We start from the raw sequence: 13,536 nt of genomic DNA, 5'->3' as shown, positions 1-13,536 counted from the left end.
CGGAGATCCAGAGAAGAGTTGCTGGTACAGTCTTGAGTCCAAAAGCAGTCTGGAGACAGAATAGCTTCTTCCTCGGGGGACCTCAATTTTTTTCTCTTAAAGCCTTCAACTGATTAAATGAAGCTCATCTGTATTATGGAGGGGAATCTGCTTTACTCAAAGTCTACTGGTTAAATGTTAATCTAAAAATATCTTTACAACAACATCTAGACTAGTGTTTGACCAATATCTGGGTACTGTGGCCTAGCCAAGTTGACACATAAAATAAATCATCACATAAGCTAAAAATTTTAGTAGATGATCTGAAGGAGGAAGGTCTTTCTTGAAACTTAAATTAATTCCCTAGAAGACCAAATGAAAGAAAGAAAATAAGAATACAAACTAGAGAGAGAAAGAAAAAGTACATGCAAAGACTACAAAGAGGCAGAAGTAAAGAAATAGGTAATAGATATAAGCCTTAGAAGATAGATTCAGGAGACCAACCCTATAAATCATAGGAGCTCCAGAAAAAGAAAAAAGAGTAGATTGAGAAAGAGCAATTACTAAATAACTGAAGAAACTTTCCTACACCTAAAAGAAGATCGAGTCTGCAGATTAAAAGGTTCTATAAGTTGTAGGTAAGACCAATGATATGAAATACACCTGGTAACATTCCTGAATTCCAGGGGGAAAAAAAAATGTTTTAAGGTTTCAGAATGAAAAAAAATGTTTCTTATAGAAGAATAAGAATCAGATTATCATTATATTTCTCATCTAAAACACTGCAAGCTGGAGGACAGTGGAGTAACACCCAGAGAAGACTGAGAGAAAAGGACTGAAACGCCACAATCCTAAAATCACCAAAGATTCATTTATCAGGATTTAAAAACAGGAGATAGCTGCAGATAGGCAGAGTTTGATAACACATTAACTACTTAGCCCATCTCTAACCAAACAACTAATTAATCAGAACAGAGACCTCAGATTAAGGGAAGACAGAAAATGAAACAGTATAGAACAACAAGCCTTGCAAAATATAGTTGTATATCTACATAAAGAATGACTGAGAATGGATCATTTAAGTGTTAAGAATGATTTTTTGAAGTAGAAAATAATATACCTCACAGGAAAACCTATTAGCAGTCTGGAAAAAGAATTAATATAGAGAAGCACTATTGTAGAGTGGGTAAGCCTAGGTTTGAATCCCAGTCTGTCTCCTATTTGAGGTGCAGGAAAGTCATTTATTTTAGCCTTTTAGTAAAACAAAGATACTAAGAGTACCAACATCATAGGGTTGTGGTGAAGATTAGATGAGTTACTACCTATGAAGGACTTAGTGCGGGATGCATATAAAGATATTACAAAAACAGCCATTGCTACTACTATTACCATTATTATTATTGGCAGTGGTGATAGTAATAGAAACAGAGACTTCGCTAATGTATGGATGCTTGTTGAATCTCTCCCTTAGAAAGCTTATATTTTTCTAGCTATCTATATTATAATGGTAAACCGTACAAAATATAAAAAGTGTAATATACTTTTCGCACTCACAAACCACCTTTTTCAACAGTGTATTGAGGTATAATTGTCACACATGGGTACCCATGAAACCATCATTAAAATAAAGATAATTGAACATCTCCAACACTGCTAAAATGTTCTCATGTCCCTTTGTAATCTATCCATCTTGCTCCACTCCTGCCCTCAAGGCAGCCACTGATCAAATTTATGTCAATACAAATTAGTTTGAATTTTCTAGAATATTATATAAATGGAATTATACAGTGCATTAGTTTGCTAGGACTCCCGTAACAAAACACCACAGGCTGGTGACTTAAACAACAGAAATTTATTTTCACAGTTCTAGAGGCTAGAAGGCCAAGATCAAGGGGTCAGCAGGGTTAGTTTCTTCTAACACCTCTCTCCTTGGCTTGTAGCCGACTACCTTCTTGCTGTGTTCTCACGTGGCCTCACATTCCCTCTGTGCCCATGCATCCCTGGTGCCTTTTGAGTGTCCTAATCTCCTAATCTCCTCTGTGATAGGTTTAAGTGTGCCCAGCACTGATCTAAGTCCTTCACAAATACATGCTGAGTCATATGGTAGGTATAAGTGTAATTTTATAAGGAACTGTTAAACTCTCTTCCATTAGAGTGGGCTATGAAATGATATCTTATTATAGTTTTAATTTGCATTTTCCTAATGATTAATGATTGGAGCATCTTTTCATATATTTGTCACTCGTGTATCTTCTTTGGTGAAGTAGCTGCTCAAATCTTTTGCTCACTTAATGTTGGGCTATTTGTCCTCTTATCAATTATAGGAACTCTTTCTATATTCTAAATACAAGTCATTTGTCAGATAAATATTTTGAATGTATTTTTCTACCAGTCTGTTGCTTGCCTTTCATTTCCATAACAGTGTGTTGATGAGCAATATAGGTTGTTTTTTTTTTATTTGATGAAGTCCAATTTGTTTTTTTCTTTTACAGTTCAAGGTTTTTGTGTCCTATTAAGAAAAACTTTGCCAAATCCAAGGACACTAAAATTTTCTCTCTGGTTTTCTTGAGAAGTTTTATGGTTTTAACTCCTATACTTAGGCTTATGATCTACTTTGAGTAAATTTTTATATAAGGTGCGAGGTAAGGGTCACAGTTAATTTTTTGGTATACGAATATGCAGTTGTTCAGAACTATCTGTTGAAAGATTATCCTTTCCTTATTGACTTGCATCCTTAAATTCAGATATTAACATCTGCTCTGCCCTCCTCATGTGATTGTAGAAAGAACTCAATGAGACATGTGTAAATGTGCTCTGAAAAGTGGAAAACTACTAGAAGTCTAAGTCACTATCATTATTAGTTAGTTCTGAGTATACCCTGACCTAAAGACAAGTAACAGAAAAAGTATTGGGCCAGGAGTCATAGAACCTGACATGTGGTACGGCCCATATGTAGAGACAGAGATATAATTATATAATTGGGACCTTTGACCTCTTGGAGTGGCACCAAATTGTTGGCATTATCTCTTAAACTGTCTAATAATGGTTTATCACCCCGATTTCAGAAATATTCATCAATGCACTTCTGCACATTCTCCCCACAGAAGATAGCGTAATAAATTATTTTAACTATCTTGGGAAGGTACTTATTACTTTTTTAACCATAAAGTTATTTTAGATCTGAATGAACCAACTAAACATGAACGTATTTATCCAATGATAGCAGTCACTGTGTTCTACTCTGATTTTTATGACAACCACCTCAAGTCTAATAGGAGACACAGGAATGTAAACAGATAATTAAAATACAGTTCAGTAAGTGGGGAAGGGTAGTCACAAGACAGTGTGAGACTATTAGAGAAACACCAAACCTAGCTTTGAGAAAGATAAGGGAAGTCTGGCCAAGCTAGCTCTGAAAGACAGTAGGAATTACCTCAGCAAAGAAGGAAGGATGGGTGGTTCTTGCAAGAACTTCAGATTCAAAGGCTTGGGGACAAGAGAAAGAGAAGGATGAATCCCAGAAACCAAAAAAAGTTCGGTGGGAGAGCTGAAGCTAGAGAGGTGAAATTTATGCCATGCTAAAGAACTTTACTATGATAGTAACAGACAACCAAAGAAGAGCTTTAAAAGGAGGGTAACGTGATCTGATTCACATTTTAGGGAAGTCATTTCAGTAGCTGCTGTGAGTAGATAGGAGTGGAGGCAGTGAAGACAGAGACTAGCTAAGAGATAAAGCAGGCTCCATCTAAGTTAGCAGCAGTGGGAATCAAGAGATGGGGGAGGACTCTAGAGGTATTAAGAAGGTAGAAGCAGAAGGACTTTGTGACCATTTTGGATACTGCAGGTGACTCGAAGTTGTCTGGCTTGGACAAATGAGTGGTTAAAGGAGGAAGGTCACATTGTAGGAAGAAAAATGGTAATTTAATTTGGAAAATTTCTGACTTTGAAAGGAATATGAGGCATAAAAATGAGATTTCCAGCCTAAGAGTAAAATTGTGTTGTTTTGTTTCTGCTCTGTGGATGGTCTGAGACAGACAAATCTGCAACTGGGTGGGGAGGGGTGCAGCACTAGCTTTACCCAGCACAGGAAAGCTATGTGTAACCCTTTGGCAACAATCAAAGGGCAGACTCTTGTTGGAGGGTAGATTGACAGCTTTAATATCCAGGACAATGAATATAAATAGCTCCATTGTATTTGTGTGTCTAAACAAAATGGCCAGGGAAGGTGGTAAGGGCTTGGGGTATCAAAAGTGGCAGATGTCTCAGACTATTAGACTTTATGTTTTAGATGGTTCATGGCCTGAGAAGTAGCAATACATAAGAACAAGGTTGAAGGACTTATGAAAACAGCCCTGTGACAGTGACTAGAAGATTTACCTGGGATAGAAGACTTGACCTTCATCATGTTCTAGCATACTCAAGAATATGCCCAGGTCATCCACTGCTAGCTACCAGAACTCTTCATCATGGTCACAGGTCAAAATGGCTAATACTGAAAGTCATACAACCCACTTTTTACCTTTTCACAAATGTAAATAGGAAAATAATTAAAACCATTGTTAGCTTACATGGAAGAATATCTCGGTATCTGTTTTTGTCTCTGTCGTGTAGTTCATTCCCAGAGTGGAACACAGCCGGAAGATTCTTAAGTTCTAAAGCCTTTAAAAGGTAAGAAATATAAGTCATGTATTTACTATAAGAAAAAAAAAAAAAAGGAAAAGAACAAATTTGTTTTTGTGTAGTGTTCATAATCCTTAAGTCCCTTCATGACATGTCCTGATGTTAAACGTGTTGTATGGTAAGTAGAGAAGTCAGAGCCCCATTAGAAAAGTCCTATATAAAATATCTTAAATTTGAGATGTCAATCAACAAGTTGCTTGATAAGGAAATGTTCAACTCTCTGGAGATACTTTTTTCCTTGAACTTCAAGATTTTTTCTTTTTCATTAAAAATAAAAAAAAAAAACAACCAATACAGAATATTTCCTTCTTAGGACCTACCCCTAAATCTATCATTTTATAAACAAAAATAATAAAATAACAGCAACAAAATATATAAACAAAAATATAAAGTCTCACAATTTACTCCTTGCCCCGTGAAGAAATTATAGCTATGACACTAAAGAATTCTTTTCAAAAAACTTTCTCTACCAACTGTGAATTCAACATTAATTGAATATTTAGTATGTGCTTATCACTGTTCTAGATATTGAAATACAAAGATGAATCTGAAAATGGCCTCATCCTTAAGAAGTTAACAGCAGTTAGAGAGGTGGCCGTGTGATCAATGTAGAGAGACACTAGTATAAATGACAGCACTAGATTGTACCTGAAGGGACGGGAAGGAAAGCTCCTAGAGAGAAAGTAGCTCTTGAACTGAGCCTTCCTGAGTCATCAGAAGTTAGTCACATGGAAATTTGTGTGTGTGAAAGGAAAGAAGAGGTGAATGGGTATCATACCAGGTAGGAGAACTGTAATAGAGGCATGGAGGCATACATGTCCTCTTGGGGTAACAGTTAATAGTATGTTAACAACAGCACAGTGCACATGATTTAGCCCAAAGGGAAACTAAAACTAATTAGGAAGGCCGTGTTTCATACACAAAAGGAATTGATATGTATCCAGTCCTATCCTATTAGAATATTTGTGGATAAAGCCTGAGAGTCTAGACTTTTTAAAAGCTCTTCAGTAATTCTTGGGTAGCCAACTTGGCACTACCATAAGTTAGTGTTGGCAACTACTGCCATGGGGAATGAGGAGTCAGAGAAGGTTTTAAGCCATAGGATAATATGATCAGATTTTTACCTTTTAATCTTTCTGCAAACCAATTCTAAAATAAATCTAGAAAAAAAATATCTGTAAGAAGAATCAGAACAATTTTGTAAAAGAAGAGTAATGAGGGAAGACTAGTCTTAATTAATGGTAAAATATAATATAAAGCTATGCTAATTTTAGAAGTTTGGTACCAGTACATGAATAAACAAATCAATGGGGAAAAAAAAGCACAAAAGTAAATTAAAATATATGTGTGGCTTCAGTATATGAAAAAGTGGCATTTCACATTACTGAAGAGAAGCTGGGACAAGAAGATCTTTGGACAACTGATTAGCTATAGAATGCTGGGTCCCTACCAAATATCTTATAACAAATTAAATTCTAGCTGGGTGAAAGATTTACATATTGAAAAAATTATAAAATATTAGAAAAAAAAAGCATGAAATAATTGCTATGCTCCTAGAGTGAAAGGGGAATTCCTAAAGGACAGAGAAAACCCTGAGGCCCAAAAAGAAAAAACTGACACATCCAAACACTAAAAATTAGCTATTTCTTCTCAGTAAATGTATGTGCACGCATACGTGTAACACAAAGTGGAAAATTTTCATAAGTATAACACGTACAAAAGGTATAATTTCTTCATTATATAGTTATTAATTGATATGAAAAAGAATAAATAGAAAATTGAGCAAACAATTGGAATTAGCAGTTCACTGAAAATAAATATGAAAGGCTTAAAAGCATATGGAAAGCTATCTGTTTGTTCTCAAATTAAGAAATGCCAATCAGATCATCAACAAGAAATCATTTGTCATTTAAAAGATGAACAAAGATCTAAAAATTTGATAGCACAAATACTGATTGTCTTTCTAGGACTTTGTTCTAAAAAATACTCACACATATGTACATGAAGAGGGGTGATTCTTGTTTATAATAACAATGTCTAGAATAATCTAAATGTCCATCATAGGGGACTATTTAAAGAAAAGAAAGTCTTTATTCATATAATTAACTACCATGCAACACTTAAAAAGAATGAGATATGTGCTCATAATATATTTGGGAATTATTTCTTATGTGGAATTTTTTTTTCTTTCCTTTCCTTTTAAAAAGGAAAGAAAGGGTAAAATAGTAAAGTACATGTCAACAATTTTTTTTAAAGTTTATATGACAAATTTAATAGTGGAAAGGGGGCCTAAGGAGTCAAGGGAGAAAAAGAGACTTTATCCATTTTATAACCTTTTATGCTGTTACTCTTTTACTATGTACACCTATTACTTTAAAAACCAATTTAATATTTAAAAATAAAAACAACATACTCAATCTAAAAAGGAAAAAGAAAACAAAGAATAGAAATCTTCTGGTTGAGATGTGGAAAAAGAAATCACATGTAGACTTTGGTTAAGACCAAAATATTTACCATAAATTCCTGGGTGATTTCATACTCTGATACTTTTTTCTCAAGCATTTTAAAATAATTCTTGATGGTTGATTGCTCATGAATACTGAATATTAATGGTCGAACCAGAGCCAACTGAGCTAGCTCCCTTTCAGAAACAATTTCCATACCTAAGAAAGAGAAAAATTCATATTTGTAACATATATATGTTAACAGAGATTTTATTTTTATTGTTGCTGTTTTCTCCTAAGTAAAGACTCAGCCACTTAAGAATTAATGGAATTTTGTCTTTCCAGAGGTGAAGAGTCTATTACTTTGAAAGGAAGGATCCTTATTTTGGAAAAATCATGACTATGTACCTTGAAATTACACAAAATCCACTATTCTTGGAGAACACTGTTTGAGAAGTGTTCTGTTTTATAATGTGATTGAGGGTACGTATTGACAATTATGCCAAGGCAAGCACGTACAAGACTTGGATGGAAAAAAGAGAGAACTTTTGCCCTCCCTGGGACCAAGCGTTTGGAAGTCCCTAGAGTCTGAGATGAGAGTATGTGCTGAGTCTAACGCACCTCTAACTCTAAAACAGATCAAGCATGCACATGTGCATACACACACACACCCCACGGATTGAGAAGATCTATATGATGTAATTAATAGCACTAAAAATATATATATATAATATATATCTCTATATGCTATATACAATTACAAGTAATTATATATGATATATTGTACTATAGATGTAGATATATATTATGTAGTTATATACTTATAACCAATCATAACAGAAGAGAATACATTCTATTTAACAGTATATATGGGAATTTTTTGAAAAAATAATGGTCTTTTAGGTCACTTGATAGTCTAGATTCCAGATATCTAAAATTTTACAGATCATGTACACTGGCCAAAATGCAATAAATCTAGAAAGTCAATATTAAAAGAATATTTTAAAAAAGAATTTTGAGGTAAAATGCTCAAGTGAAATCTCTTTCCAAAGCTAAATATATAACAAAAATCAAGTAAATAACAGCAAAAATATACAAGAAGCAATTAAGCAAAAGAGTGGGCATAAAAAAGAGATGGAAGTTTCTAAGAATCTGCACTGCCCTGGGAAACTCATCTTGTCTGGAGCCCTACTATATCCAAAAGCTCTTTCTAGGGGTGGAAGTGAGGGACTGTTGGTTGGGAAAGACAGTCACAGAAATCCTAAAATTTCGCACAAGTATCTCTAATAAGATAAGAAGAGGTCTAGGAAGCTCAGAAGAGGAGACAAAATTCCCACTAGAAGCCATTTTGATCATCTTTGATCCCCAAAAGAAACACCAATTTGGCTTCCCACTGTGTTCTAGCCTTACTGGGAAAAAAAAAAAAAAAAAGCTGAGAGAAGGCAGAGAGATAAGGAAAGAAAAGGTAGAATGACTACAATGGACGCTGTAATTGACTCCTCAACACTGATTCTACCCACATGGTTAGTTAAAGCCGTTTCTAATCATTCCACAATAATTCCCTTACCAGTGAATAGTCTGGTAATAGGTAGGTGATTTGGGTCAAGTGGAAGCAAAAAGAAGTTTGTTCAAGGCTTATGGGCAAGAGAAGCAAGCCTCTCTCCCACCTCAATCCCTTGAAACACAGAAGCAAAAGGCACCAATTACCACAAGCAGCCCTATTGTGATCACAGAAGGAATGAGTTGAGTATAGCAAATACGAAAAAAAAACCCATAAAGAATCTATGTTCTTGATGACATCACTGAGCAACTGATCATATTGAACCTAGAATACTTCCCATCTCTGGACCTCCATTATGGCAGAAAATATATTTATTGTTAACATCATTTTCAATTTGGTTTCTTTTGACTGCAGCCTGGTCCAAGAATTCCAATCAAAGTGTTACAGGTCAGGCTTCAGCTATAAATAAGGGCAATTATTATATAACAGAATCTTTGCAGAAAGCCAGTTTACAGAAAAGGAATTTTCTCTAGCTATTTGGTGCCAACAAACAACATTGGGTGGGTGTGAAGAACAGGTGCTTCCCCCATTATGATCCAAAAATAACAGAGCAGAATGGTCTGCCAAGAAAACTGCTACATTTGCCACAGTGAGGAATCTGAGAAAACTGGACACCACTGCTCTAACCATTGGCTCCTGGGTGACACTACCTTAGCAACCATAGAGGAATTAGAAGTCGCCACCTCAACTGCTGGCTCTTGTAATGTACCACCTTAGCTATAATGAGGCACTAGGAATGCCATGCATGCTATGGTGTGTACCAGGAACATGGATGCTTCTCTACACATTTAAGACTTGGCTAAGTGCACGTGACTGGTCAAATCCACAATAGCTACAAGGATGCCTGAGAAATATAATTTTTAATTTTTCTGCCTGGACCATACAGGAAGGTATGCTAAGAGGAGGGTGTGATCAATGTTGAGTAAACTGATCTATAATATCTGTCACATAACAATTCATCCACACCTTTTGAGCTTTCTGGTCCTTTCCTCTTCACCTTCGGCACACTTGTCATTGTCCTCAGGCTAAATCCAGCCTTCAACGCGTAGTTTATAGTGGAAGATAACTAGACTCAAATCAAATGGAATGAGAGACAGAAGAATTCATTCATGCTCAACCAGCAAAATGAAAGAGATGCAGAGCTATACATGTTAGTAAACAAGATGGAAATAAAACATGAGATGCAGAAAAAGTCAGTAATGCAATATGTCATGCCAAAAATTTTTAATCCATTCTGAATGGAACCTAAAATAAATTGTAAATCCACCATCTGCAGAAAGAAGTAATAAAAATATGAATTATTTTAAATGAGTTCAAAATGAGGTAAACAAAAGAATAAGGTGGAAAATAAATCTATAGACCTAAGAAAATAAATTAAAGGCCAAAAGGACTTGATTATAGAACTAATAATTAAATCAAACCCTGCAAAAAACAAAGTAGACAGTTGAAAATAAACTTATTCATAGGAAAAAGATACGTACATAAATTAATGAAGAGAAGAAGTGGCAAACAGCAAAAGATAATGCATATAAAGACCTCATCAGAAGCTCAAGAGGAACTCAAGAAATCCTCCCTTATGATGGGAGAGGGGAGCAGCAGCTTCTGCAGGAAAGGCATGAAGTCCCACCCAATCTTCCCTAAGGATCGAAAGCATAAGAAGTCGAGAAAAGGGCAGCAAAACATACTAGCCTCAAAGCACATGTTAAGACCCACTAACACTGGGGGTAGAGAGAGGAGGAAAGCATCCTGGGCTCCGACCATAATATATCATTTTCCTGAAGAAGGGACTGGGTAACTGAGAAAGTGCTACCCCTAAGACCCAGGGACACTGCACCTGCCTAAGACTGAGGTTGAACAAGGATAACAGAGAATGCTACTCCCACCTCTCACCAGGTTAGCAAGCAAAACAATTTCAAATAAGAGCACTGTCACTGGGGAATGGACAAAATCATGGACAGGAACCCTCTCTGAGATGCAGGCCTAATGGAGAAACCTAAAGCAGAGGGTAGAGTATACGTTGAAGTAAACCCTCTGGCATGCCATTTTCCATTCTAAGCACAAGGTAACAATACAGGAATTTAAAGCCGGTGGTGCACTGAGAGTAACCACAGGAACATCGAAACTCAAACTCAATTCCTGACTAAACTGACTCAACTCCTTACAATGAAGGCCTACTGAAGAAAGAAGCATGTCCTTTCCTATTTACCTCAGTCTCCAGGAATGAGATATCCAGGTTTCAACAGCAAAAAAATTATATGGCACACAAAGAAGCAAGAAAAAGAAAAAATAAAACTGTCACGAGACAAAGTAGTCAACAGAACCAGTCAGAGATAAGACACAAATGTTAAAACTATCAGACAATGAATTTAAAATAACTGAGATCAATCCCAAAAGCTTTACTGAAAAAAGTGGACAACGTGCATGAAAAAATGAGGTATTTCATCAAAGAGATGGAAGCCATATGAATTGAGCAGAAATGCTAAAAATAAAAAATACTGAAATAGAAAAAAGAATGCCATCAAAGGGCTCATCAATAGGCTTGATAAAGGCAAGGGGGGGAAAAATCAGAGAACTTAAAAACAGGTCAATAGGCATTACCCAAACTGAAAGAGAAAAGAGTGGTTGGGGAAAGGCACAAAAGAGGTCATCCAAGAGCTAAAGGCCAAAATCAAGCAGACTAATATTCTTGTCATTGGAATTCCAAAATAGGAGAAAGAGAGAGAGAGAGACAAGAGAGAGAGAGTGGGGGAGAGAGAGACTGGGGGAGAGAATTGGGCAGAAGAAATATTTGAAACAATAATGGCTGGTAATTTTCCAAAAATGAATAAAAGACACCAAGCCTCAGATCCAAAAGTTCATCATTAACTACACAAGTCAGAAGACAATCCAGAATCCTATAACTAATAAAAATATCTTTCAGAAAAAAATGAAGGAGAAATAAACTCTTTTACAGACAAACAAAAACTGAGAGAATTCATTAGCAGCAAACTTGCACTACAGGAAATGTTCAAGGAAGATCTTCAAGCAGAAAAAAATATATTACAGAATAGGAAACTGAATCTACATAAAGAAATGAAGAGTTCTGAAAATTCCATAAATGTAGTTAAAATAAATCTTTTTTTCTTAATTTTCACTTCTCTGAAGGGGAACTGGCTATCTAAAACAAAAATAGTAAATATGTATTTTGTGATTATTATGTAAAATTAAAATGGTTGACAACAACTGCAAAAAAGATGGACAGGAGAAATTAGGAAGACACTAAAACTGAGAAATTAAAGATGTATACTGTAAATCCTAGGGTAACCTAGAACACATTTTTAAAAGAGGTATAAATAATAAGCAAATTGGGAAGAAAAAAGGAATCAGAAGATAATCCAAGAGGAGGCATAAAAATAAGAAAAAATTTAAAGAATAGAAGGAATAAACAGAAAACAATGAGCAAGATGGTAGAGTTAAATCTAAGATAGTAGATATAAATAAAAGCAGCCTAAATACACCAATTAAAGGACAGAGATTGGAGATTGGGTGAAAAAGTAAGGCCCAACCATACAATGCCCACAAGAAACCACTTTAAATACTATAACACAGGCAAGGTAAAAGGATGGAAAATATATATACCATGGGAACACTAATCAAAAGAAAGTGGAGTGGCTATGTTAATATCAGAGAATATATCAACAACACAATAGACTGCAGACCAAGAACATTGCCAGGGATAAAAACATCATTCCTGGGGAGAAGGTTAAATAAGTGGAGGTAAAAGGATTTTCAGGGCAGTGACACTATTCTGTTTGATACTATAAATGATGGATACAAGTCATTATACATTTTGTACAAACCCATAGAATGTACAACACCAATAGTGAATCCTGAAGTAAACTATAGGCTCCAGGTGATGATGTGTCAATGCAGGTTCATCACCAATATACCACTCCAGAGGGGGATATTGATAGCAGGGAAAGTTATACATGTGTGGGAACAGGGAGTATATGGGAAATCTCTGCACCTTCTGCTCAGTTTTGCTGTGAACTTAAAACTTCCAAAAAATAAAATCTATTGTTAAAAAAGAGCATCACTAATGACAAAAGGATCAATTCACAGAAAAGACATAACAGTGCTAAACGTGTTTGCACCTAACAGAATGTCAAAACACATGAAGTAAAAACTGATAGTACTGCAAGGAGAAACAGACAAAACAGACTTCAATACTCAGCACTCAGGAATAAATGGAACAAGTACAGAGCAAATCAATAGGGACAGAAAAGAAGTGAACAACTTGACCTAATTGACGTTTATAAAACACTCCTTCCAACAACATAATAAAAATTCATTTCAAGTGTACCTGGAACCATCACCAGATAGACCATATTCTAGGCCAAAAATCAAACCTTAATAAATTAAAAAGGGGAATTCCCTGGAGGTCCAGGACTCCACGCTTTCACTGCTGAGGGCCTGGGTTCAATCCCTGATTGGGGAACTAAGATCCCGCAAGCTGCATGGCGGGACCAAAAAAAAAAATTAAAACGTATTAATAAAAGTATGACCTCAGACCATAATAAAATTAAACTAAAAATCAATTACAGATATCTGGAAAATCCTCAAATTTTGGGGAAGTAAATAACATCCTTCTAAATAACCCATGGATCAAAGAAGAAGTCACAGAGAAATCAGAGAACATTTTTAAAAATAGACTTTATTTTTTAGAACATATTTATCTCTACAAAATAATTAGTAGATAGTACATACAGTTCCCAATACCCTCTGCCACACTTTCCCCTATTATTAACATCTTACATTAGGATGGCACATTTGTTACAATTAATGAACCAATATTGATATATTATTGTTAACTAAAGTCCATACTTCAGATTT

At 35.4% G+C, this 13,536-nt stretch overlaps 1 protein-coding gene across 1 annotated transcript in view; it reads right to left on the bottom strand.

The window, feature by feature from the left end:
• The window catches only part of PTPN20 (protein tyrosine phosphatase non-receptor type 20), a 29,284-nt gene extending 19,605 nt beyond the window's left edge, over nucleotides 1-9,679 (bottom strand). Inside the window, 3 exon segments of the mRNA XM_057530600.1 lie at nucleotides 4,548-4,638; nucleotides 7,174-7,322; nucleotides 9,631-9,679. Of these exon segments, the coding sequence (XP_057386583.1) occupies nucleotides 4,548-4,638; nucleotides 7,174-7,322; nucleotides 9,631-9,679 (289 nt within the window).
• Nucleotides 9,680-13,536: the final 3,857 nt, after the last annotated feature.

This window comes from Balaenoptera acutorostrata, chromosome 16 (genome assembly GCF_949987535.1).
Source record: "Balaenoptera acutorostrata chromosome 16, mBalAcu1.1, whole genome shotgun sequence".
Lineage (NCBI taxonomy): Eukaryota > Metazoa > Chordata > Mammalia > Artiodactyla > Balaenopteridae > Balaenoptera > Balaenoptera acutorostrata.
This window is presented reverse-complemented; position numbering and strand designations above follow the sequence as displayed.